This window comes from Desmodus rotundus, chromosome 9 (genome assembly GCF_022682495.2).
Source record: "Desmodus rotundus isolate HL8 chromosome 9, HLdesRot8A.1, whole genome shotgun sequence".
NCBI classification, from domain to species: domain Eukaryota; kingdom Metazoa; phylum Chordata; class Mammalia; order Chiroptera; family Phyllostomidae; genus Desmodus; species Desmodus rotundus.
Genome location: NC_071395.1, coordinates 91,424,804 through 91,448,539, shown reverse-complemented (window position 1 = coordinate 91,448,539; position 23,736 = coordinate 91,424,804). Strand labels below are relative to the sequence as shown.

At 55.3% G+C, this 23,736-nt stretch overlaps 1 protein-coding gene across 1 annotated transcript in view; it reads left to right on the top strand.

Annotated features, from left to right (window-relative positions):
- The first annotated feature begins 266 nt into the window (after positions 1–266).
- Positions 267–23,736, top strand: part of CRHR1 (corticotropin releasing hormone receptor 1) — a 43,450-nt gene continuing 19,980 nt past the window's right edge. Inside the window, exons 1-2 of the mRNA XM_024573100.4 lie at positions 267–537; positions 19,444–19,531. Coding sequence (XP_024428868.1) covers positions 505–537; positions 19,444–19,531 — 121 coding nt within the window. The 5' untranslated portion in view covers positions 267–504. The remainder of the gene's footprint in view (positions 538–19,443; positions 19,532–23,736) is intronic.

Genomic DNA, 23,736 nt, shown 5'->3' with positions numbered 1-23,736 from the left:
TTCTCCCTGGACTGCGGCGGCCGCCACCGCTGCCCGCGCGTCCCGCCGACTGCTGCAAACCCGGGCGCAGGGAAAGGGGGTCAGCGCGGCTAGGGCGCGGGGAGCGGGCCCGGGGAAGGGGAGGGGACGAGGAGGCGGGGTGGAGGAGGGAACGGAGGGGCGAAGCGCAGGGGAGGGACTGAAGGGGCGGGGAGGGAAGAGCTGGAGCGGGAGGGGACGCCGCGGCGAGGGGCGGGGAGCGGAGGCGAGCGCGGCGCGGACCGAGGGGTAGGCAGCGCGGGCAAGGCGGGCTCCCCGCGGGCAAGAGGTGGTTGCCGGCCGCGCGGAGTCCGGAAACGGCTGCCGGGCTTCCCTAGGGACGGGATCGCGTGAGCCCGCCGGGCCAGGCAGCGACAGAGGAGCGCGGCCGCTCACCCCGCGTGCCGGAGACCGCACCCGCCGCCCGCTCTTCTGGGATGTCCGAGGGACCCAGGCTTCCAGGACGGTGACCGAGCGAGCCCGAGGATGGGACGGCGCCCGCAGCTCCGGCTAGTGAAGGTACGAGCGGGCCGGGCAGCTCTCGAGTGCCGCGGCCGCCCGCAGCCTTGGGCCCGCGCGGGACGTGGGTGGACTGGCGGGGTGATGGGGGGCCCCCTGGGCAGAGCTGAGCACAGGTTCGGGCGAGGCTGGGGTTTGAAGGGCAGCCCAAACCCTTCTCGCTGGACCTTTGGAGCCGGCATTGGGTGGGTGGGGGCGGGACCCAGGTGAAAAAGAGATCGTGGTGGCGAAGCGGCCGGGATGTTGTCGGAGGAGGAGGCGTCCGCCCACCGGGTTACCAGCTCTGCGCAGAGAATCGCTTTAGGCTTCGGGAGTCCAGGCGCGGTTCCACCTCCTGCCCGGCGCGCGCAGACCGCAGCGCCGGGACTGGGGGCTCTGGAGATGGGCCCCCAACCCGCCGGCGTCCTCTCTCCAGCTCCCCCACTCCGCACGCCCCCGCCCCGTTTCTGCAAGCGCCTTCCTGCCCCTTCCCCTCCGCGGAAAGCTGCAAGTCCGGGGCAATAACTGTCCCCCGCGCCTCCGAGCCGCTGCCCACTATCGCAGTCTCCGGGAGGAGACCGCGCATCCGGCTGTGGGTGCCGCCCGCCCGCCCGCCGGCGGGAGCGCAGCGCACGCTCTCCCAGCCTTCTTACTCCCCGTCCCCGCGCTGCGCTGCAGCTCGCGCCGACTCGCTCCCACCTCGGGTCTGGCGACGCGATTGCGGCGCTGGGAGTTGAGGAAAGTCGCCAGACCGCGCGCCCAGCGTCTGCTGGCTGAAGTTCGGGGGCGGCGGGGCGCTGCCCGCAGGCGGTGTTCGCCGGGGAAGGGCTGGGGGTCAACGGTCGGGCCCGCGGCTGCTGACAGCCGCCACTTGCACTGCCCGGCGCTGCCCGAAGTCTTCCGACTGCAGGGTGCGGGCACGGGAGCGGCAGCCGGAGGGCGAGGCGGGTGGGCCTCGGCGCCGCCGCCGGCAAGCGCCGCACGGCTCTCGCGGGAGGATCCGGACTCCGCAGAGTCGACCGCCGGAGCCAGCTCTACTGGGTTCCGTGCATTAAAAAGCGACTACATTCACAAGAACGGAGGTGGGAGGGAGGGATTGACTTAATTTCATTTTCCATTAGTTGTTAAAACCGGTTGTACTTATACCACCAACTCACCAAGTGGTTTGCGTGAAACCACCAAGATTTTAAAATTCAGCTGCTGCCGGTGCATCAGTTGGGGGGTTATGAGTTACGGGGGCTTCTCCATCCTCCGCCTCCTTCTCTCAGATATTTATAAGTTTTTAAAAAATACCCGAGTGTTGGTTCGATGGGACCCAAATCCCTATCGCCACCCGTTAACCGAGGACAGGGGGCGAACTCAGATTGTTTCCTGGGTGATCAAGGAGACTGGGAGACGGAGGTAGGAAGAAAAACATCCAGAGAGGTTGAAGACACGGCACTGAATGGGAATATTTTCCAAAAGGCTAGTGTGTGCCGAGCCTTGGTCTAAATTCACAAATCAGTTAGACCGAATTCGAATTCGACGTTTTAAATGGATTCAAAGGATTGAACTGTACGGGGTTTTGTTGCTGTTATTTTTATTCATTTTTAAGTTTACTTGATAGCAGGCAAATGTTCTTTCTTTGGCCTTTCTTAGAATTGTGTGTAAGTCTCTACTTAGCATTAGCACATTTTCCTAAAAGGAAAAAAAATTTTTTTTCTGTTGTTGCCCGTGCGTTTCCCCACTAGATAGTGGGGTGATGGCAAAGAACTCAGTAAGTGCTCAGTAAGGTCCAAATGAGTGAAAGGCAGTGAGTGAATGGGCAGCGAATGCTGGTTTCAAGTAAATAATCACTTTTTCCTTTCGTTCATGTACCGTGTACACCTTGTTCTCCGTGCTCTGCAAAGATTAGGTCAAGGCGGGCTCCCGCCGGGCTCCTCTTTCCTCAACAACCCTGGGAAGTAGGAATGGCTACTGATGCATAGAAAGGCTAAGCGACTTGGTCAAGGTCACACCGCCAGTGAGTGATGGAGCCAGAATGCAACCCCAGGCAGTGTGGCTCCAAGTTTGTGTTTTGTTGGCTTTTCTCAGAAAATATCATAAGCTACCGAAGCTTTGCCAGATGAGAGCTCAGGCAGTTTCGTTGGTATGCAGGTACGAATCCAGGGGAGTTCATCCAAAACCCAGCTCTGTCTCCACCAAGTCAACAAATGTGGGGAAAATCCACTCCAGGGCCCTTCTTGTGGGCCCAGCACTGGCAACAGAGAACTAGGGGAGAGTGTCAGGGCGAGAGCACCTGAGTGTATGGGGAAAAGCGGGTGTGTGTGTGTATGTGCACGAGAGGGTCGTTGTGTGTGTGCATGAGGGGGAGATGATGTGTGCGTGTGTTTGTGGATGTGAAGGAGGAGACAGGTGAAATATTGTCTGCCCCCAGGAGTAGGGCTACGGAGCACCTCTGAGTCACCCACCCACCAGCCGCAGCTCCTGAAAGGGAGACCCCAGTGTAGCTCCAAAACAACGTGGTTTCTGGTGTGTGTGAAGGGTGAGTAATTAAAGGAGAGTTGAAGAGGGAGCTGGTTTTGTTGCTGTTGCTATTATTATAAAAGCAGCCTCACTGCATTATACGAAGTTTGAAAACCACAGGAGAAAATTATTACAACCTCACTCTCCTAACACAGCTATGTTGCCATTTAAAAAATGGCCGCTGCAGGCTCTTGTTCAAGTGCAGGTTTGGGCACAGCTGTGTCACAGCCCAGGCCTGTCCTGTGTTATTCCTGAGTGTTCAGAGGGAGATGTTGAGCATCTGTGTGTTCCCTGTGAGTGGGTGTTCTTTGCGTTCCTGTATCGGTGCACATGTGGGCCATTTCCAAATCATTTCTTTGATAAGCCGGGTTTTTGAGGAGAGCACTGACAGGAGGGATACTGAGGGCAAGTGAGTGAGCCCAGAGTGGGGCCGTGGGCTGCCACGGGGTGTGGGAACAACTGGCCTAGCCGTCACCACAAAGCAAAATAAGAAAGGAGGCTGACAGCCAGGCCAAGCCGTCCCATTTGATACGGCCAGCCCCGGGAAGGGCATGTCGCGGGTCAATCCAGTTTTCAAGGAACGTATAGATTTATGGAAAAGCAGGCAGTAGCCCAGGGCCAGTGAGGATGAGCTCAAGCAGAACATGCATTTCTCACTCTCTCTAGCACTTGGCTCCTTGCAGAGCATCAGTAGCCAGCATGGTTCAGCTGCACAGAAGAAGGAGTTTGGAGAGTTCAAGGTGTCCCTTGGCAGCACCCCAAATGCCCATGAAGCTTGCCAAGTCATTGGGCCTGAGCCCCGGCTATGGTGTGGCCTAGAAGGAAGGGGTTGGGCACAGGGCTGATCATTGCAGCAGCTATGGGGAGGGGAGACCCTCCGCCTGGGAGACGGCAAACCTGACTCTGGTCCCAGCTGTGCCTCTAAGGGGCTGTGACTTCAGGTAGGTCGCCTTCCCTCTCCAAGGCACAGTTGGTAAACAGGGATGTTAGATGAGATTCTCTATTACCTTTCCTTCTCTGTAAAAGGTCTGCTTCCAAACACACCTTAGGGTCATGACCCCACATGGGATGAGTGGGGCGCAGCAGATTCAATTCCCAGCTCTGCCCCTTCCCAGCTTCAGCAGCTTGGGACTTGGCACTTGGACCTAAGTGCCCTCTCTGGGCTTCAGTGCCCCCAGCTGTGAAATGGGGGCAATACCTACCTCATAAGGTTGAGGTAAGAATGAAATGAGTTAGTACATGGAAAATGCTGGGAAGAGTGCCTGGCACAGAACTTACTTTAAGAAAAAGTCACGGGGCAGCTGCTCTTCAGAGAAAGTGAGATAATGCAGGAAAAGCAACTAGCACTCATTATATAGCGTTTCCACCTCTTTCACCCTTCACAGCACTGCGCCTAATAACCGCGGCAGGTAGCAGGCATTTCACAAATGTTTGTTGACCGGATGCGTGGCGTTATTGTTGCTTCCTCCAGGTTAGTGTTTGTTAGACAATCGGAGAGGACTCGCTGCTGTTCCCATGAGATGTCATGCCCAACAGGGAAGGCTTAGGAAACCCCCCCCTAAGCAGAAATGTCATCTCTGATGCAGGGAAGAGTAGAACTGCCCCTTAAGTCCACTCTGGTTATTTTTTAGGAAGGAAGGGAGGAAAGGAAAAGAAAGGAAAGGAAAGGAAAAGGGAGGAGAAGAAAGGAAAAGAGAAGAGCCAATGCAGCCCTTGGTGACTAGAGAATCCCCTGAGGGTAGAGCCTTCGCTGGTGCAACTCCAGCCCCTCGTCTGGGGGAAAGCAGGTTGGTGGCAGGCGATCTGGGGCCTTTCTTGTTTCCTCCTCGGTGAAAAGACCGGTGGGTGACCTCTTCCATCTCTGACTTTGCCCTTACCCCTCATGGTCCCAACAAAAGGAAGAGTGAGACTGTTTTGGAGCGAAGGCCAAGCTACAATTTGAGCTACAGTGTTATATTCAAAGAATGAATTTGGTAGTGACATATGACTCCTGTATACTTAGATGCTCAGGGGCTCCTATCAGCAGAATTCCTTGGAAGTAACACCATCAAGTCCTTTTTTAAATGCTCATCTTTGAACTTGTCCTCTTGGCCAGCCACCCCTCCCCGCACTCAAACGGGCAGTCGGCATCTCCCCGTGTGGGTGGAAGCATCAGGTGAAGCAGATGCGGACTTAATCCTGACTCTGCTCTGAAGCTCTGGGAAAATTAGGTCATCACTCAGAACTTTGGTTTCTTCACCTGTCAAAAGGGGGGAAATAGGACCTACTTTAGGGAATAAGGTGACTTCATGAGATGCCAGGTGTGAGACTAAGCACAATGACACAGCGTCTGGCACATAGTAACTGCTGAATAAATATTAGCCACAGTAGTTACTTAATAAATCTCACCAGATTTTATCAGCCCAAGGAAACCATCAAAAGGAGGAGTGGTGAGGGGAGAGGAGGTGGGAGAAGGAGTGCTCAGTGGTGTAGAATCTTCTGTGCCAGGTCCTTTTGACAGTCAGTCCCTTGGGGAGAAGGGATGGGGGCCGCCTGCGGTCGGCTGAGCTCAAAAGTCGAAGGACTGAAGCGCCTGCAGTGGCCCTCTGAAGTCTCTGACGTGTAAGAGCATTTGACAGTGAAAACAGACGTGTAGGGAAGACAACGCAAGATGATTAACTCACACATGCAAACAATTATTTTGAAAACAACTAGCTGGATTCTATTAAGCAACAGATTATAAACCATTTCGTTTCAGAGTAAGTGGAGTCTGCTTCCACAAAAGGGAGAGGCTGGAAAGCAGGAGGGGAGGAAGAGAGGGAAGGAGACGTGGAGACGTGGACAGGCACTGCCTTTTCTGTGAACTGGGCATGTTGAGGTGCAGTTCTAGGAGACAGTTCCCTGCACATAGGACATCCAACTCAAATGCTTTAGCCAAAAGCTTTCTTTGGTGACTGTGCCCTGGCAGCCAGCCATGCAAGCATTTCTGGGATGTTTATGGGTACTCTTTCCACCCTATAAACACTGGCAATGTTACGATCCCACCTCTTACCCTGCTGAGCCTCAGGGCGCAGCCCCAGTGAGGTGCTTAGAGGTGAAGGTTGTGGGATGTGCACCTGCCCCTCTACCCCTGTCAATCATTCCCAACCTCCTGCCAATCTGGCCAGGAGCCAGGGCACCTAGGTCAGAGCCTGGGACAGAAACTGGCCAGACTGGTCCATCTGCTTCCCAGGCTGCAGAATGAGGGGGTGGGATTATTCTAGGCTGACTGACTACCATTTAGAGCCCACCCGTGGTGAGGCACAGTGGGACACAGTCGAACCTTTCAGAGGGTTGGGACAAGGTATTGCTCAGTATCCCTGGCAGGTACGTGGAGCCAAAGAGCTGGAAGGCAGACTGCCTAGTGTGACGGGCTAGAGCGCAGGCGGCAAACACAAGGCCCGTGGGCCGAATCCAGCCCTCCACCTTGTTTTACCCGGCCCAGCACCTCGTTTCTACCCAGCAGCAGCGTCAAGCTCCCTGCCCCTAGTTAAGGAGTAGTTACATTTATACAGTCCTAAAATTACATTCGGCCCTTTGAAGGCAACTGCAAGGCTGATGTGGCCCCCAGTGAAAATAAGTTTGACACCCCTGGGCTAGAGTGAGAGATGGATGCAGGGATTTTTCCCCCATTTACAGCAGGGATTCTCTCCCCACCTCCACCCCCACCCCCATCTCTTAATTCGAGTTTCTCCAGCCTCCTTGGCAGGGGTGGTTTCCAGAAGTACCAGCTGTTCCTAGAGGAGTAGCAGCCTCACCACTGCAGGGACAGAGCCAGGTGGGAAGAAGCAGGGAGGCTTGGGGATGAGGGGCTGGGCTGTGCGGGCGGGAGAGGAAGCCTGGCTCAAGAAGCCTGGCTCAGGAGGGGTTTGGCTGCCCTGGAGAAGGGTGGAGGGAAAGCCCTGAGCTGTAAGAGGCACAGTCATCACAGGGCCAGGCCCCTGCACGGGGAGCCCCTGACCCGAAGGTCAGAAGCAAAGCCCAGCTGAGTGCTCAAGGGCCTGCTGAGTGTGGACGATTATATCCTACAAGATGCGGGCATGCAGACAGACAGACAGTGAGAGAGAGGCAGACACGCAGAGAAACTAAAGGTGACGCAGAGAGGGAAACCACTGGCTCAAGTTGGCGGAGAGAGAGGGAGAGAGGGATCAGGACAAAGTTCTGAGAGGAAGAGGAGGGCAGGTGGGAGAGAGAGGTGGGGCGTGGGGAAGAGAAGCGGTAGCAAGGAAAAGACCTATGCGTCTTTTTTGTTCACCTGAGCTTTAAACTTTCTTCCTAGCACACAAGAGAAAGAGTGCGCCGGTTCTGAAACCAGAGATGGCGTTTCCTGGAACCGCCACCCCCTCTCCATTTCGTACAACGATCACCTCCCCCATCCCTCACCTGGAGCCCTCCCGGGCTGTCAGATGAGCCCGAGCCAGTGGAAGGATGGGCCCAGGACCCGCTCCCTCTATGGAGACATTTACTAACCAGACCCCACACAGACCCCGGTGTGCAGGGCTGATGCATGTGTGTGGGAAGGAGCTCCCTGCTGATCCCACTCCCTCCCCTGACCCCCAGGGCTGGGAACCCTCACAGAGTTCAGAAGGAACAGAGCCTGTTGCCTGTCTGTCTGTGGCTCTTCCTCACACAAACACACACTCCTCCTCCCCTGTCCTGTAAGCACAGACCCAGGAGGCCAGTGTGTGGCACCAGCTCGAGGCCAGGGCTGGAGGACTGACTCCCAGGGGAGCAGGTGGGCACCCAGGAGCCCGGGGTCAGCAGTGGGAGAGGATGAAGGTTGAACAGCCTCTATGGCTACTCCCCTGGCCTCACATGCCTGGCTGGGAGGCTGAGAAGCTGCTTGGTCCGAGCCTCTGCTTGCCCCCTCCTTCCACCCTCTTCCTCCACTCTGCCCAGCTTCTCTCAGCCAGATGTGCCATTTACTGAACTGCCTCTGCACCAGGACCCACACGCGTGACCCCGCTGAGCCCTCCTGTCCCACTCTCGAGGAGAAGGAACCAGATACTCCCTGAACCTCTCCGTCCGCACCTGGCCTTCTTCCTAGCCCCACACAGAAGGCTCATTTCCGCCAGCCCCGCCTTCGACCGTGCTCTTCCTCCTCCTGGGGCGTCTGCCACCTAGTCTCACTGTACCAAGGCTGTCATGTCCACCAAAGTTTTTCTGAACCATCCCACTCCCCCTTCCAGGAAGCCCTCCAGTCTAAGTCCATCTCTCACTGGTTGTCCCTTTGCTTTCTCTGTATCTCGTCCCCTTCGTGGGAGCTTCCCACTCACGGTAGCACTAGGGCTCTCAAACGTCTAGGATCCTCTGGCTCTTTGCTGTGTCCTCCACAAGATCCTGAAGACGTTCACTAACCACACGCCACACGGACCCCTGGTCGCTTGCTTCTAACCCGAGCCCTTGTTCCCACCATAGATTCTGAGCTCTGCCCAGGGAAGGAGGATGCTCTTAAAAACAAAAACAAATGACTGTGCCCCAGCACCCACTCCAGTACTCCACAAACGTAGGTGCTCAGTAGATGCCGAACCCTGCGGAGGGCATGCCCCCGCTCCTGCTCTCTGCTGAACGTCTGTCCGTGCCCATGGAGGTGCCATGGCGACAGCAGACACGGAAATGACGAGCTCCACAGACAGACTCCTCTGCGTGTGGATTTATGACTCAATGGCGCATCTAACCAGCGCTGTGCTGTCGGCGCCGCTAACACACAGCCATTGCAGTCCAGCCCCAGTCCTCGTGGCACGGGGAACATTTGTCCACGTGTAAAAGCAAGGGCAGCATTTTGCTTCCTAACGGGTCCTGGGGGGCTGGTGGGAGACGTTGCCAGAGGGAGGTTTGAAGCTGGTCTGAGGACAAAGTGCAAGAACTTTCTCAGAACCTGGGGTCTTCAGAAAGCAGGTCCAGGGCACATTGTTCTCCAAGCTGGGGCTGGGAGGGGTTTGGGGGCAGCCTGGGGTTCCTGCCACTGCCCCGGTTCTGCTGGTTGTGAGGCAGGAGCAGCCAGGCCAAGCAGAGGTTGGCTCCCTCCATGGGATTCAGCCCCTCAATCCACATCGCAGCCTTCCAGCCACCCCTGGGCTGCGGTGGGGCGGCCTTTGGTGCCTCTCTCTCCAGCGTGCTGGCCCCATTGGCCTCCCTTGCCCTGACCGCTGCTGCCCTGCTGTGGAGCACAGGGCCCATGCAGTGGCAGGGCGTGTGTGCACCCCTGAGGAAGCAGCACTGTCCTTAAAGCTGAGGAGGTAGGACACCGGCTCTGCCACTTCCTGGCTGAGTGACCTTGGGCAAGTCACACAGCCTCTCTGGGCTTGGTCTTCTTCGCGACCATGATGGAAAATAAAGGAGGAGGAAATCCCTATGTGGCGAGGGGCCTGTCCCCATGAAGTTCAATGAGTGGCCTCCCCTGGCCCCCTCTTTACGCCTCCCTTTGACACTGGGCCCACCCATCACTCAAGACCCTCCCCCTCCATGGGGCCTTCTCTGATGAGCCAGCCATCGAGCTCTCTCCCCCCGCCAAAAAAGTGGGGCTCCTCAAACCAGCTGTGGGGAAGGATCCCGTGGCTCCTTCCAGTCCGTGGCAGATTGGCAGGCGGCCCTGTTGCGTGTGACAACTTGCAGCCTGCACCACAGGGCTCACCTGGAATGTTGGACAACATCTGAATTGGTCTAGACCCTGTCCAGCGAGATCCTGTCCAGCGAGATGGGTCTGTTAGCAACATGCGTGGATGTCTCGGCAAGGACAGATTCCTATCAGTTTCCAAATGCTTCCTGCAGGAACAAAGAGTTTGCGGCCACACCAGTCCTGACCACATTCTGAGTAGCTCTGGTCTAGACCCCTCCCTTGGGGACAGAATCCACAGCCGGGTCCCTGGTTTACTTTTCCCATAAGGTCTGGCTGCAGGCCACACTCTGTGCCTCCTGCTGTGAGGACTGAGGGATGGAGCAGGAAGAACCAGTGACAGGTTTGGTTTACTCAGAGCCCTTTCCCCTGGCGGTTGTGGGTAAGCCCCTTCCCCTCCTCATTCTCACTCATCAACATGCACCTTGTCACTGAGGTCAGGGGGAGGCTCATGACACTCAGCGGTCCCAAGGCTCTGGTGGGCCGAGGGAGCCCTTCCTCTGTGGTAGGCTCAGCTTCACTTTGGTTCTAGCCCTTGCCCTCACCAGAGATAAGGGACCTCCGTCTTCTCCAGCGCTCCCAGAACAGCTCTGCCTCTTGCCTCTGAAGAGCTGGCCCTGGAGAGAGGCTGGCTGAGCTCAGCTTGCTGGCTCATGCGTGTCCCCACCCCCGGGGAGCACAGCGAGGTGAAGCACTGCCCAGTTGGCCAGGAGAAGTCAATCCCACCAGTTCCCTGCCCTCAGACTGAGGCCAGGAGGTGGGTGCATGGCTGGTTCAAGGCCACACAGGACTTTGCTAGACAGAGTGAGATCCAGGGCCTCTTCCTGTCTTGAAGGCCCCTTTCTCTTGTCCCCCTCTCCTTCTTTCCAGGGTTCCTCTCACTGTCTTCCTTCCTCCTTCTCAACTTCTATAATGGGCAGGCGGTGGGTGTTTTCAGAACTGGAGGAAAGCTGTAAACCCTCCAACCTAGGGTTTCGCAGTTTCCGGGGCTGGGTGGTCCTTTGCTGTGAGCCTGTCCTATGCATTTGAGGATGTTAAGTGGCATCCTTGACCTCTACCCATGAAATGCCAGTCACTCCCCCACCCCCAAAGCCAGTCATGGCAACCAAAAATATCTCCAGACATTGACACATGTCCCGTGGGGGATAGTATTGTCCCCAGTTGACAACCACTGGACTAGTTCAGTTACCCTCACTTCTGGTGACAGTTTAGAATCACCTGGAGAGCATTAAAAAATAGAGTCCCGAGTTTCCTCTCAGGTCTACTGAACGTGAATCTCCGGGGTAAAGCGTGAGACACAGAATTTTCCATCTCCCAGGAGCCACGCACTGTCTGGAAACTTGCGATTTTGCCTAATTTGTTTTTTTTACAGGCAAAGAAACAGACAGGGTTATTGCCTGTCATATGGACAATTACATGGTTATTTCTAATCTCTGCCCTAAACCCTCCTGCTCAGCACAGTCTGATAGTCCAGCAGCCCCCTTCAGCCAACCCCCCATGGGCTCGGAAGGCAGCCGCTTCTCCAGGAAAAGCAGCCTCAAAATCTTCAGCCCTTTTCTAATAGAATCTAATTTCCACTGACAGATGATTTCACTTTGCATTCCCAGCCCTCTTCGCCCTCCCGTTAAAATGCAGCTTCTTGGAGGACAGCCCTGTTCTGCCCACACCAAATCCCCCTCACTTTACGCTTGTCAGAGAGCGGGCTGCAGTGAGAACACAGCTGATGGTGGCACCTGCAGAGCCCGTGTCTCTGTGCACTGTTGCCACCGCCATCGCCTCTCCCCCACACGTGCACCTTTGCTCTGGTTCCCAGACTAGCAGATGTCATCTCTCAGGGATGGTTCCCAGTTTCTGGGTGCCACAGCCAGCCCCCAGGTGAGCAGCTCCCAGGGGCAGAGGACAGGATCTGAGCCCAAGCCAAGCTCCACTCATCTTCAAGTACCAAACTCAACCTTCCCTGAGTCCCCCACGGACAGGGCCCTGCTGCGGGCCACTCCCCAGCTCCCACCGCCAGCTCTTGCGGAGCCGGGCTGCAGCCTGGAGATAGAGGTCAAGAGGGCAAAAGAACCCTTCACCTTCTCCTTTTTAGTTCCATGCTGGGGGTGGAGGAGGGGGTGGGAAGGGAGGCAAGGAAGACAGGCGGGGCACAGCCCCAGGATTGGAAAGGAAAGAAGAGAAAGGGGAGGCTAGGGAAGACAGATAGGTAGAGCAATGAAGGCAGGAGAGAGGAAGGTAAGAAAGAGTCAGGGAGGCCAAGGAGGCACAAACTACGAGAAAAATATTAACGAGTGAATCTGAGAGAGAAACATAACTAGAGGGGGAGAAAATGCATGCGTGAGAGGCAGAAAAGGAGGCTGGACCAGGATGGGAGCTCAGCACTGCTCTGGGCTGCTGCCCACCACCCGCTCCGTGCCCAGCAAATCGGCCTCACTGACTCTCACGCACATTCCATTTTTGCTGGCGGCTGCTTTTTCCTGGGAACAGAGGTGGCGGAGAGTGGGTGTCCCGGGTGGGCAGGGGACCAGTCACGGAGCGCTTGTGGGGAGAAGGCCAAGTCAGGAGAGAAACAACTTGCACGCAGCAGCGCTCACTGTTGTTCCTTCACCGCTCACTCTGGGTCGGGCCGCACTGTTTTAACTGTGTTGTATTGTTGAATCTCTCCAAAAGCTTTAAGGCATAAACACTTCATGCCTGCCAGCCCCATTTGTAAACGGGGAAATTCAGGCTCAGAGATGTTAACTGATTGGCCCGAGATCACACAGGGAGGAAGGGTCAGATAAAAGATTCCAGCGTGGGTCTCTCTGGCCCCCGGGTTAGAAGTCTGGATGTCTACCCTCCCTGCAGTCCTGGAGTCAGCGCGCATTCAGACCTGGAGAGCAGTGTGGGGAGCTCACTGCCCTCCTCCTTTTACAGAGGAGCAAACCAGGGCGGGAGGAAGCGGGGGAGTGACTTGTCCATGGTCACAGAGCAAGTTTGTCAGAGTCAGAACAGGATCTCAGCCCTGCACTTCCTACCCGCAAACACTTTTTCCTTCAGCATACCCTTCCTGAGTCGGGGCGGGCATGGGGGGAGCAAAGGCCAAGAGCAAGAGAGCTCCTGGTGGCCAGCAGGGACATGCAGGAAAATGGGGACTAGGGAGTGAGCCCGTAACTGTCCTGGTGGGACTCATGATGGGACCTGCTGGTCACAGGGGGCAGAAAGTGAAAACCCATCTGTTCATTTACTGGTCGGCCACTCATTTATTCATTCCATAAACGTGCATTGGGGCCTACTCTGTGCCAGGCCCCACGGAGGGCACACAGATGGCCAAACGCAGACCCTGCCCTCAGGGAGCTTCTGACCCAACCATAGAGTCTATCAGGGACCCTGGGAGGGGTGTGTGTACATTCCAGAGCTGGGGTTTCCCAAGCTCTCCCCTCCTCAGGAGTGTGAAGCACGCAGCTCACTGCTTTCAGCTCTGCTGGGAGGGGGTTGTTGCCTCATTAGGGGATCCGAGGAGTGAAATAGAAGGAAGGGTGGGGGGCGGGCACACCCTGAGCCCAGGACTCCCGGGAGAAGGCCTGGAGGCGGGGAACACCCAGGCACGCCCCTCTCCCTGAGCTGTAGGCAGGAGGTTTTCATTCCCGTTTTTTCCTCTCTGCACGACAGTAATTTAAGTTAATTAAATGTAACAATAAATTATTTCATGTCTGCCTGGAATAATCTTTCACTGCTCACCCCCTTTGGGGGAATGCGCAGCTCTTTGCCTTGAGATGGAGGCAGGTCGTGGCTGTCATGGAAAGAGGCCGTGGGGGAGGAGCTGGTGGGGCGGGACAGATGGGAAGAGGGTGCTCAGGGGCCAGTAGTCTTTCGCAGTCTGGCATCACTGCCGTTCGTCCCCAGTCTAGTTTTACCCTGACTAGTGAAAAGCCCCCCCGCCCCCACCCCAGGGTCTCAGCTCTGCTGGTGCACAGCCCGCAAGTCCAGCCCCCACTGACCCCTCTGCCTGGCGCCCCTGTGCAGGGCAGAAACTGCGGGACTGCACGTGGGCCCTGCCCCTCCCCCATCAATCCATTCTGCAACTCCAGATACATCCCCCCTTGGCACAGACGGGTTTCAGAGAATGGGTTGCACGAGTTTTATTTCTGCAAACCAGATCCTAGTTTTTAAATGCAGTAGGGAGCCAGCTTTTTAAAGAAATCTTGATTCATGACCCCACCTCTTTTTCATATTCAGATTTTCTCCTTTTGGCTTTGCTTAAAACAGGCTATACCTTGCAAACCACGTATGATAAGGGTTTAATATCCAAAATATATTAGGAATTCATGCAATTCAATATTCCTCCAAATACCTCAAATATTCCTATTGAAAAACGGGCAAAGGACCTGAGTAGACATTTTTCCAAAGGAGATATTCAGATGGCCAACAGGTACGTGAAAATGTGCTCAACATCACTAACCATCAAGGAGATGCAAATCAAAACCACAGTGAGATATTATTACCTATCAGAATGGCTACTAGCACAAATGCAAGAGAGAATACTGGGGAGGATGTGGAGAAAAGGAGACCCTTGTGCACTGTTGGCGGGATTGTAAATTGGTGCAGCCACTATGGAAAACTGTGGAGTTTCCTCAAACAGTTAAAAATAGAACCACCATATTCCAGCAATCTCACATCTGGGTATTTATCCAAAGGAAACAAAGTCATTATCTTGGAGGGATGCCTGCACCCCCGTATTTAGTGCAGCGTTATTTACAGTGGCCAACCCACGGAAACAACCTACGTGTCCGCTGACGGGCGAGTGGATGAAGAGAATGTGGTGTGTCTACAGTGGAATATTACCTGACCATAAAAAAGAATGAAATCGTGTCATTTGCAACAGTGTGAATGGACTTGAGGGCATTGTGCTAGGTGAACTAAGCCAGAGAAAGACAAACCCTATTGATCTCTTACAGGTGGAGTCTAAAAGAAGTGAACTCATAGAAATAGAAACAGAACAGTCTGACCGAATCGGGGGTGGGGAGCGCTGGGTCCTGCCTGCAGCCCCTCCCCTACCTGCGGGAAGACTGCGGTGGCCCAAACCTCTGTACCTGAGGGAGATTCTGGAGCCACAGCCGCCACAGATGGCCATGTGGTGTGGTGAAGACCACACGGACACTTGTAGGGGACTTTCCATTTCAGAAAGCAGCGAACTCCTCCTTTTCCCTCAGGTGGCCCACATCCACCTCCCTCTGAGGCAGAGAAGAAAGGCCTCCTTGCTCAGAGGGGCCAGTTAACTCCCGCAAAGTCACACAGTCGGCCGCAGGACTGGGCTCAGAAGCCAGCAGAAGGGGAAGGAATCTTGCTGAAGGATCACTCTCAGATCACGCGGCTGGGGCTGGGGCTGGGGCTCTTGTCAGAGCTGCGGCCAGCTCCCGCCTGGCCCGGCCAGAGCCTTCCCTGGGCCTCTGGAGGCTCTCCCAGCCTGAGCATCGGACGGAGTTGTGAAGGGGAGTCATGGCTCCTCATGAACTTGTAGGAGGTGGGGGCCAGCCCCCGTGACTGCAGGCCACCCCTTTTCCCTTCAGAACCCTCCCTGAAAGGTTAATCACCAAATCATCCCATCAGAGGAAATTGCACTTTGTGCCTTAAAGACCAAACTGAGCTCCAGCAATGTAGTTATTTATGGTCTCTAATAAGCATTTTCTGGGAGTGATTAACCTTTACGCCAAAGTCACACTGGGATTTAGGATGGCAGCTTCAATTCCAGCCCTGTTCTGCACTGGCCTGGGGGTGGGGGCAGGGCATCAGGTGAAGCAGGAGGCTGGCAGCCTGTGGCCCTCCTGCCCCATCCTCCTGCACCCTCCTCTGCCCATCCGTTCTTCCCGTGCTCTGTCCTGACCTGGGCCATTCCCCTCCTCCATCTTTCCTCCGCTTAAAAGAAGGGCACAGATTGCCTGCTTACTGGATCCTCATCCTCACTCAGCAGCTACAACCAGTTCCGTGCACTTGAGCCCCTCAGCTGTAAAACTGCAAAATGGGGAGCAGGAGACCCAGCCCGTCTGCCTTCTACGGTGCCGTGCCCCTCGGTGCAGGTTTCTTTGGGGCCTTGGGGCTGGCGGGCTGGCATGAAGAAGCGAGGCATTACCTCGTGACTGAGCCCGGCACTGCACCAGCTTCAGAACCTCGGGGCCATTGTTGGAAAATGGAAAACTTTACGAAGTCCTGAAGACTTGGCTTGTCAAAAATTGTTCTGAGAGGAGAAAACGTGGCTAGGACTGATGTTGGAGGGGAGGAGTGGACGGAGGAATCCAAACAAGGGGCAGTTCCCAGGTCAAAAGCACTTTTGGTTGACTTTCGGAGAGGATGACATGGCTGGTTTGGTGAGGCCCAGGTCTCTGATGTGACCCCATTTGCCACATGCTCTGGCCATATTTTGGGGGTGTTAGATCTCCTTGAGAACTGGAGGATGCTGAGCAACCTTCCCAGGAAAAAATGGCTGTCATTTAGTCACAGAGTTTCGTGCCCCCACCCTTGTGTGCTCGCGGCCCCCAGATTAAGAACCCTCAGCTTTAAAAGGAAACAAACCATGTCCTTGAAACTTTGGGGCCTGTGCCGACAATGTGGTAACTGCCTGTTGAAGGAGCTGGAAAGCTGCAGAGCACATTGAAAGGGAGACCAACGTACGGTGGGAGGAAGAGCACAGGAAAACTCCAGATCTTTCACGGAAGTGTGATTCAGGAATGAGCCAGAAGCCTTTACAACCCCTTCCGCAGAGCCAGAGGTGGCGCAGACTCAGACTCTCTACAGGGCTGACCTTTCCTGAGAGGAAAGGTTGGTTCGGGAATATTAAGAAGCCTTTTTCTTTGCATAATGCAAAGCCAGCCCTCTCTCAGTAGAAAATGACTTTGTGAACCATCATACCCAAGAAGGAGATGTAAGGGTCAGGGTCACGGGCAGCCAGTCAACAGCAGGCTAGTCCTTCGCCCTGTGGTGTTTGGTCTGGTTTCATGATGAATCTGGATTGCTCTGCTCCTCAGAGGACCCCAGGACAATAAGATACGAGACTAAGACACTGGCTGGTGTTTTTGCCACCTAATTAGAGCCCTGGGGTGTAAGTACTTTGTTTTGGGGCTGTTTCACGCACCTGGGACTAGTCCAGGGTCCAGGAGGGATGTGGGCACACTGACGGGGTGACCGAGTTGCTCTACTTTGGAGGGTTGGGGAAGGTGCTGCCAAGGGGCGGGGCTGTGGAACTGGCTTCTGGGGACTGAAGGGGGGCCAGGGTGAGCAAGGGCAAAGAACGGCAAGAGCACGGGTGGGTGGGCGCCAGCCGGATCCGAGCAATGGTGAGGAACTCAATGAGAGTTGAGCGTGTGGACCTTCAAAGCAGCTCTGAAGGCTGGCTGACGCTCGAGGCGCAACCTCAGGGTCAGAAGGATAATGGTGGGGTGTCAGGCGCAGGACTGATACTTTGGAATAGGGTGTTTCCAGTTTCTTTAATTTGCCTGTGGCTGAGCCGGCTCTGGGAACCCCGCTTTCATTCTCTGTGTGCATGTGTGTGTGTGCACGTGTGTGCGCGTGAGCTGAGGAGGGGCCCAGCGCTTGTCCTCGAGGACTCTGCTCTCTGCTTTGCTAGCGAGAGCCACTGGCTGGCCTGGTAGCTTCCCTTTCTCTCCGCTTCTGCGTTTTCATTTGAAAAATGATGGTAAAGATATTTTGCCATCTCTCTGGAGACTGCGAAGTTTAATTACTGATTAATAAAGTGTTGAAAGTTCCTTGGAGCAGAGAGTTGAACGGGTTTGTTCTAATATCTCCCGGGCCCCTGGAGAGAGGTAGCTAATCCCAGCACCATTTGCTGAGTCTCGAGTGCTGGGCACGGGATGGGTGCAGGGCTGGGGGCGTTCTTGGGAGCTTGACCCAGTAAGTGCAGAGACCCCTATGATATGACAGGAGTGTGCCAGCGAGTGAATAGAGTCAACAAGCCCACTGAGGACTCAGGCAGGGCACTGAGGGGACCATGTATGTGAATTATCAGGTCAAGGGGGGGCTTCCTGAAGGGGGTGGTGGTAGGACAGGCTCTGTCTGGGTGTGGGGAGCACCCAATTCTACCATGGAATGTAGGGTATGAGAAGGGGGTGCAGAGCCTGCCTTTGTCATCAGACAGGCATGGGAAGGCACAAATATCAGGAAAAATGGGTGGCACTGGGGGTTGGGGGGACAGGGTAGGAGAGGACATTTGAGACAGGTGAGCCTAGAAAGTTCACCTCCGGAAAAAGGCGAGTCAGTTTGCTTCTAAGGGCTGGGGGAAGGTCCTGAGCTCCAGAAGGCGTTCATGGGGAGGAGTCCAGAGGAAGGGAGGAGGTCCAGTCTTAGGGAGGGTGGATGAGGGGCGGTAGAGTCCAGCTTGGGCAGAAGACTGGCGAGCAGGGCAGGGCCATGACTAGGGTGAGGCTGCTGAGGCCAAACTTAAGGAGGTGCCCAAAATCTCAGCAATCGAGGTAAATAGCATTTTAACACTATTCTGATTTTTCCTTTACCCCACGTTCCAATAGGCCCCAGCGCTGTCGCAGACACCGTCTGTTAAGAGGTTTAAAATATTTTGTTCACCGTGAATTTTTTGCATTGAGAGTTTTTTTAAATGCTGCATTAAGATAGTACTTATCTTGAGCACTCTGTTTGTTGGTGACCCCCACCCTCTACCCCCCACCCTGTGAGTGAGGGCTGTGCGTGGAGACTGCCAGCTGGTAGCCACCAGCCACCACCCTGACTCGGGTCTAAACTAGCCATTTGCTCCGCGGGACTCGGACAAGCCCCTGCCTCTCCCCGATCTAATTTCCCCATGGTGAAGATCACAGGGCCTGGCACCGCGCGAGTCTTCAATAAAAGCCAGAGAGGAAACTGAGGCACAGACAGGTCAAGTAACCTGTCTGTGGCAACCCAGTGAAACCAGGGCTGGACGCCAGGTCCCTTGTGACTCTAAATCCTTTGATGCAAAGGTGATGACCTCAAGGGAGGAAACACAAGGATTGTGTGGGGGTGTTCGTTGAAGAAGAGGAAGCCCTCCAAGTGTGGGGCCCACGCCACTCTCTTCTCAGTGGGCTGAAATTCTGGACTCAGACTGACTCGGAGCTGCTGGGGAACGGCAGGGGTAAAGGTTCTCCCCGGCATCGGGTAGCCACTTTTCCTGGCACATTTGTTCCTTCACCTCTCTGGGCCCTAGTCTTCTCATCTGCAAAAGGAACAGCCACATCAGCCCCAGGGAGAATGAAATGCCCTCGCAGATGTAAAAAGGCTTGACAAATGGGGAGGCACGACTTGCAGGGACTGCTAATGAGCTGGGCAGGGACCAGGGCTGGGAAGCAGCTCATCGAACAAGAGGCCAGGAGAGCCTGCAGCTCCGGAGCGAAGGTGGGAGGGAGGTGGGCGCACTAACGACAATTTCTGAGCCCCCGGGACTCAAGGTGTTGGGACACAGTTGGGCGGTGCTTGGGATCCCATGTGGATGGAGACAGCTTCTCTAGGCACATCATTCCTTTGGGGGCCTTCCTTCTCACTGGGGACCCCTGGCCCTCGGGGAGAAAATTCACCCATCCCAGAACCTGGGCCCCTGTTCTTATCGGCCTCCTTTCCAGGCCCCTCCAAGAACAAGGCAGCTCTAGACCTTCCAGGGAGAGAGGACTTGGAGGGGTTTGGGGGGAAGGAGCCCTGAGATGGGGGCAAGTGTCTGGGAGAAGACATGGATGAGGGGGAAGGGAGGGGAGGCAGAAGCTGTGGGCCACCCTGCTCATGGCAGTCTAACCAGGTCCCTCACTGCCATGTGCCCACAGGCCCTTCTCTTCCTGGGGCTGAACCCCATCTCCGCCTCCCTCCAGGACCAGCAGTGCGAGAGCCTGTCCCTGGCCAGCAACATCTCCGGTAAGTACCCCGACTGCACTCCTGCAAGAGTCCAGGTGACCACAGCCCCGCCACCTGCCCCCACCAGGGTCTCCCAGGACGCTCACACAGGGCCGTGCCCTCAGGCAGGAAGAGCAGAGAGAGTTCCTCTCTGGTCCAAGCAGTTCCTGTCTCCATGGAGGCACTGCTGTGGTGAGCAGGATCCTGACATGGTGGTGGGACAGAGCTGTGACTAGGTGACGGCGTCTGCCACGGGCATAGGAGGGGCATGTGGCGACCGTGCTGGGTAGCTGTCTTCCCTGCTTTGGGGTGGGCAACAGGGGAAGTCGCCCCAGCCCTTGCTGCCGTGCAGATCCGCAGAGCCAGGACTGAGCTGCGACCCAGGTATTGGGAGGAGAAAGACTGCACTTCGTGCCGCAGCAAAACAGTACAGGGGGCTAACTCCCTGCCAGGCGCTGTGGAAGGTGTCTGAGATACATTAACCCAGTTCTCACCTTCAAGGTAGGTCTTGTAACCTTCATTTTATACACAGCGAAACGGAGCACAGAGAAAAACTAGTAAGTGCTGGAGCCAAGGTTTGAGCCCAGGTAGCCTGACTTCTGGATTCGTCTTCAACACCATGCTCCACACCTGTGATCCCTCACCTGGGCCCCTTTAATCAGGGTCCTGGGGATGCTGCCGCTGGCCAGGTGGGAGGGCCCCTGCCCCTGAGGGCTTTAGGGAGACTCAGTCTTTGGTGATTTATTTTCCTCTTCAGGTCTCTCCTTGATTCAATCCAACTCATTAATTGGGCACCTACTGTGTGCCGGGCCCTATGCAAGGCACTCAGGGAGCAAAAAAGGGCTCACAGTCTGATCCTGGAGTCAAGCCCACAGACACATGTACTGTGAGGCAGAGTGCAAGGCGCATACTGGGGCAGAAACAGGCCCAGGGTGCCAGCAGGGAGGCTAGGCCTCAGGCTCAGAAGCTGGGCCTGTGGGGAAAGAGACTTCCTCAGCTCCAAGCAGCTGCCCTGGCCGGCTGTCTTCACTAGGAAGGGCCTGGGGTGGGATGGGAAAGAGCACCGGACTTGAGAAGGCCAAGCGGGCTTCCAGGCTCACAGTGACACTCCGTCTCGTCCTGGCTGGAGCTGGGGACACCGGTTGCCACAGGGACGAGCATGCCCCTGAGCCTCTCTTTGCTCAGTTGTAAAGTTAGGGGGGTGACACCTGCCTCAAGGGTCCATGATGATGAAATGCACTCAGTTTTATGGTAGTACTCCACAAACGGTGGAGTGCCATACACACCACTACTGAGTATGATTTATTATTGTGGGTAACATCTGCAGGCTTTTGAAAGTGCTAACCGTATATCTGGGCTGAGGAGAAGGCATTTACCGTGAATCGCTCACAGCAATGCAGGTGGCAGGGAAGTTAGGTCAGGAGTGGTAGGAATCCAGGAAGGCTTTCTGAAGGAGGAGATTTCAAGGTGAGTCTCTGAGAGACTCTGAGTGTGGACTGGCAGAGAAGACTCAGTGCTCTGAGGCAAAGCTAGAGTTGACTGAGGACCAGCACGCAGGTTTGATGTAAGAACAGGGAAGGGGTTAGGAGGGAGGAGCAGGAAGCCTGGGGAGGTGTTGGGAGCCTGGAGCATCTGGCTGCAAAGTTGGCTAAGCTGGTCAAGGGGAACGGGGAGTTCCTGAGCAAGAGTCTGGAGCGCCGGCAGAGAGACTGGGAGGGAGGACACCCGCTCAGAGGCTGAACCTGAGATGAAAGGCCCTGCCTGCAGCCCTCCATGCACTGGGGCCAGGCCAGGCTCCATTAATTTGCTTGCTCTGCTCAAGAAGTGACATCCCTGAGCCCTCGCAGGCCTCACGTGTCCTTGGAGGCAAGAGGCCATGATGAATGCCATTCATTCCCCAATTATCTGTGCTCTGTGCCACTACCCCTAGCTCGGCCAAGCCTGCGTGTCTTCATGTCACACAATCCATCACCCTCCACAATGGCCTCTGCTAGTGCACTATTTGTCTTCCCATGCCAAGACCTACCCGGGCCAATGGGCACTGGTAGACAGATGGTGAGAGTGGGGTGGAGGAACTGGGACAGATGGATGAGCGTCTGGCTGGGGCAGCTGGCACTGAGCCAGGGCCTTTGGGGGGGTTTCTCACATGCCAACAACAGATGACCCCGGGTGGGTCCCCTGGGCCATCATGTGGCAGATCACAGACTTGGCAACTCGTAATATCATGTCCTGAATATGACAACGTTAGAAAGTACAGAGTTATTGACTAATGACATTAGACACAAAAGGAATCACACTGGTGACACGAACCCAGGGTCATCTGTTCCCATCCCCCGTCTTAAGGTCCTGAATGATAGCGATGATTAACGATGGCTGATATTTATTTTGTGCCCCCGAAGTGTAGTCGCCATTCTGAGTGCTCTAATCTCACTCAATCATCACAGCTGTATAGTCAGAAAGCATTTTTATCCCCATTTTATAGAAGAGGAACCTAAGTCTCAGAGAGGTTGAATAACTCGCCAAGGCACATACAGTTACTAAGCAGTGACTCTAAGATTTGAAGCAAGTAGGCCTGATTTTAGACGTTCCCACCACCGTGTAATGTGGCTGCCCAGACAGCACGGTGCCCAGGGCCCAACGTAACTGCCCAGACCCATATTGGCTTTGCATACGGCCCCTAATTTTCCTCCAGACCTACTATGAGCCTGGCACTATGCTAGGTATTAGGAATACAAATGTGAAGAGCCCACAGACCCACAGGTCAGGAGGCCCACCCATTTGTCTTGATGAATCACACACCCTACAAAGGCATCTTTCTTCTCTGCCCAGACAAAGAGGAGGCAGCTGAACCACAGGTGGTGGAGCAAGAGCAGGACTCTGCCTGCCCTCTGCCACTCTCTCCAGGCCAGGTGACGCAGGCAGAGCCCCTGCCCATTCATCCCAGCAGCACCTTCCTCTGAATGGGCAAGCGTGCGTGTTTCAGAAGCTGCCCTTGGGCCACCTGGCTGCTCCCCTTCTGGACAGTCTTGGCTGTGTTCCTCTCCTGGGCTTCAACCAAACAGGGGGATGGGCTTCCCAGCCACAGGGCTGCTGCCAAGCGTCCACCTACTCTGGTTTATTCAGAAACCCCTGACGAGAGACCCAACATAACTGGGGCAGGAGCCAGGTTCCAGTTTCCCTCAGAAGGATATGCTGAGCACATGTGGACCCGGAGCCTGATGGGAAGGGAACTGTGTTACCTACTTGGGGGAAGAAACCAGTGTCCAATCGTGCACAAGCATTAAATAGGCCACCTTCACAGAGTTCTTATCTGTTCAGTAAAGCAGCACCCCCAACACGATCCTGACTCAGCAAGAGTTTTTTTCAGAGGCGGGTGGGAGCCATCCATGCTACTCCTCGTCTTCCCTCCATTCACAAGCGTTCGGTGTACCCTGACCACCCTGCTGCCCAGAGGGATGAACGTGTGGGTCCCCATGCGTCTGCTCTGAGCACAGGTGGGGAAGGAGGAAGATGCAGGACCAGCCTTACGTTAGTCCGCTTGACTCCAGCCTGCCCAAGGGAGGCCCTGAAGGTATCTAGCTGTCCCAGGAATGAGGGGATGAGCCATCAAGTGAGAGCAATGTCAACACTTTAGACACACCAAGGACACACCTGCCCCAGGGCCTTTGTGCTTGCTGTTCCCACTGCCTAGAACACTTTTCCCCATTCCCCTGTATGCCCATGGCTCCCTCCCTCACTTCCTTAGGTTTCTCCTTAAGTGTGAGTATGTTAAGTGCCACCAGTGTAAATAGCCCTCCGGTCCGTGTATCTCCTCATTCTGCTTTTTTTTTTCTCCATAGCATTTCTCACTGCTTAACAGATTTGTCTGTCTGTTTATTTGTTTGTTTGTTTACTGCCCTCTCATCTCATGCAGGGTAGGGCATTTGTTTTATTTATTACTGTATCCCAAGCGCCTGGAAAATTTCTTAGGTGGTCAGTAAAAACTTACTGAGTTAAGAGCAGTCCTTAGCATTCTTTCCGTCTATAATTTAACTGGCCGGGAGGGGCGCTGTGGAACAAGAAGCTGTGGGGAGGAGTTAGTGCCCAACAAGGGCGTGTAAATTGGCTTGGCTATTTGCAAGGCTGGCTTACTCCGATCCAAACTGCTAGTCACCCCAGATCTATGATATCTGGGTGGGAGAATACCCGACAGTAGTGCAGGAAGGGTTGGGCATTTGTGATAGTGC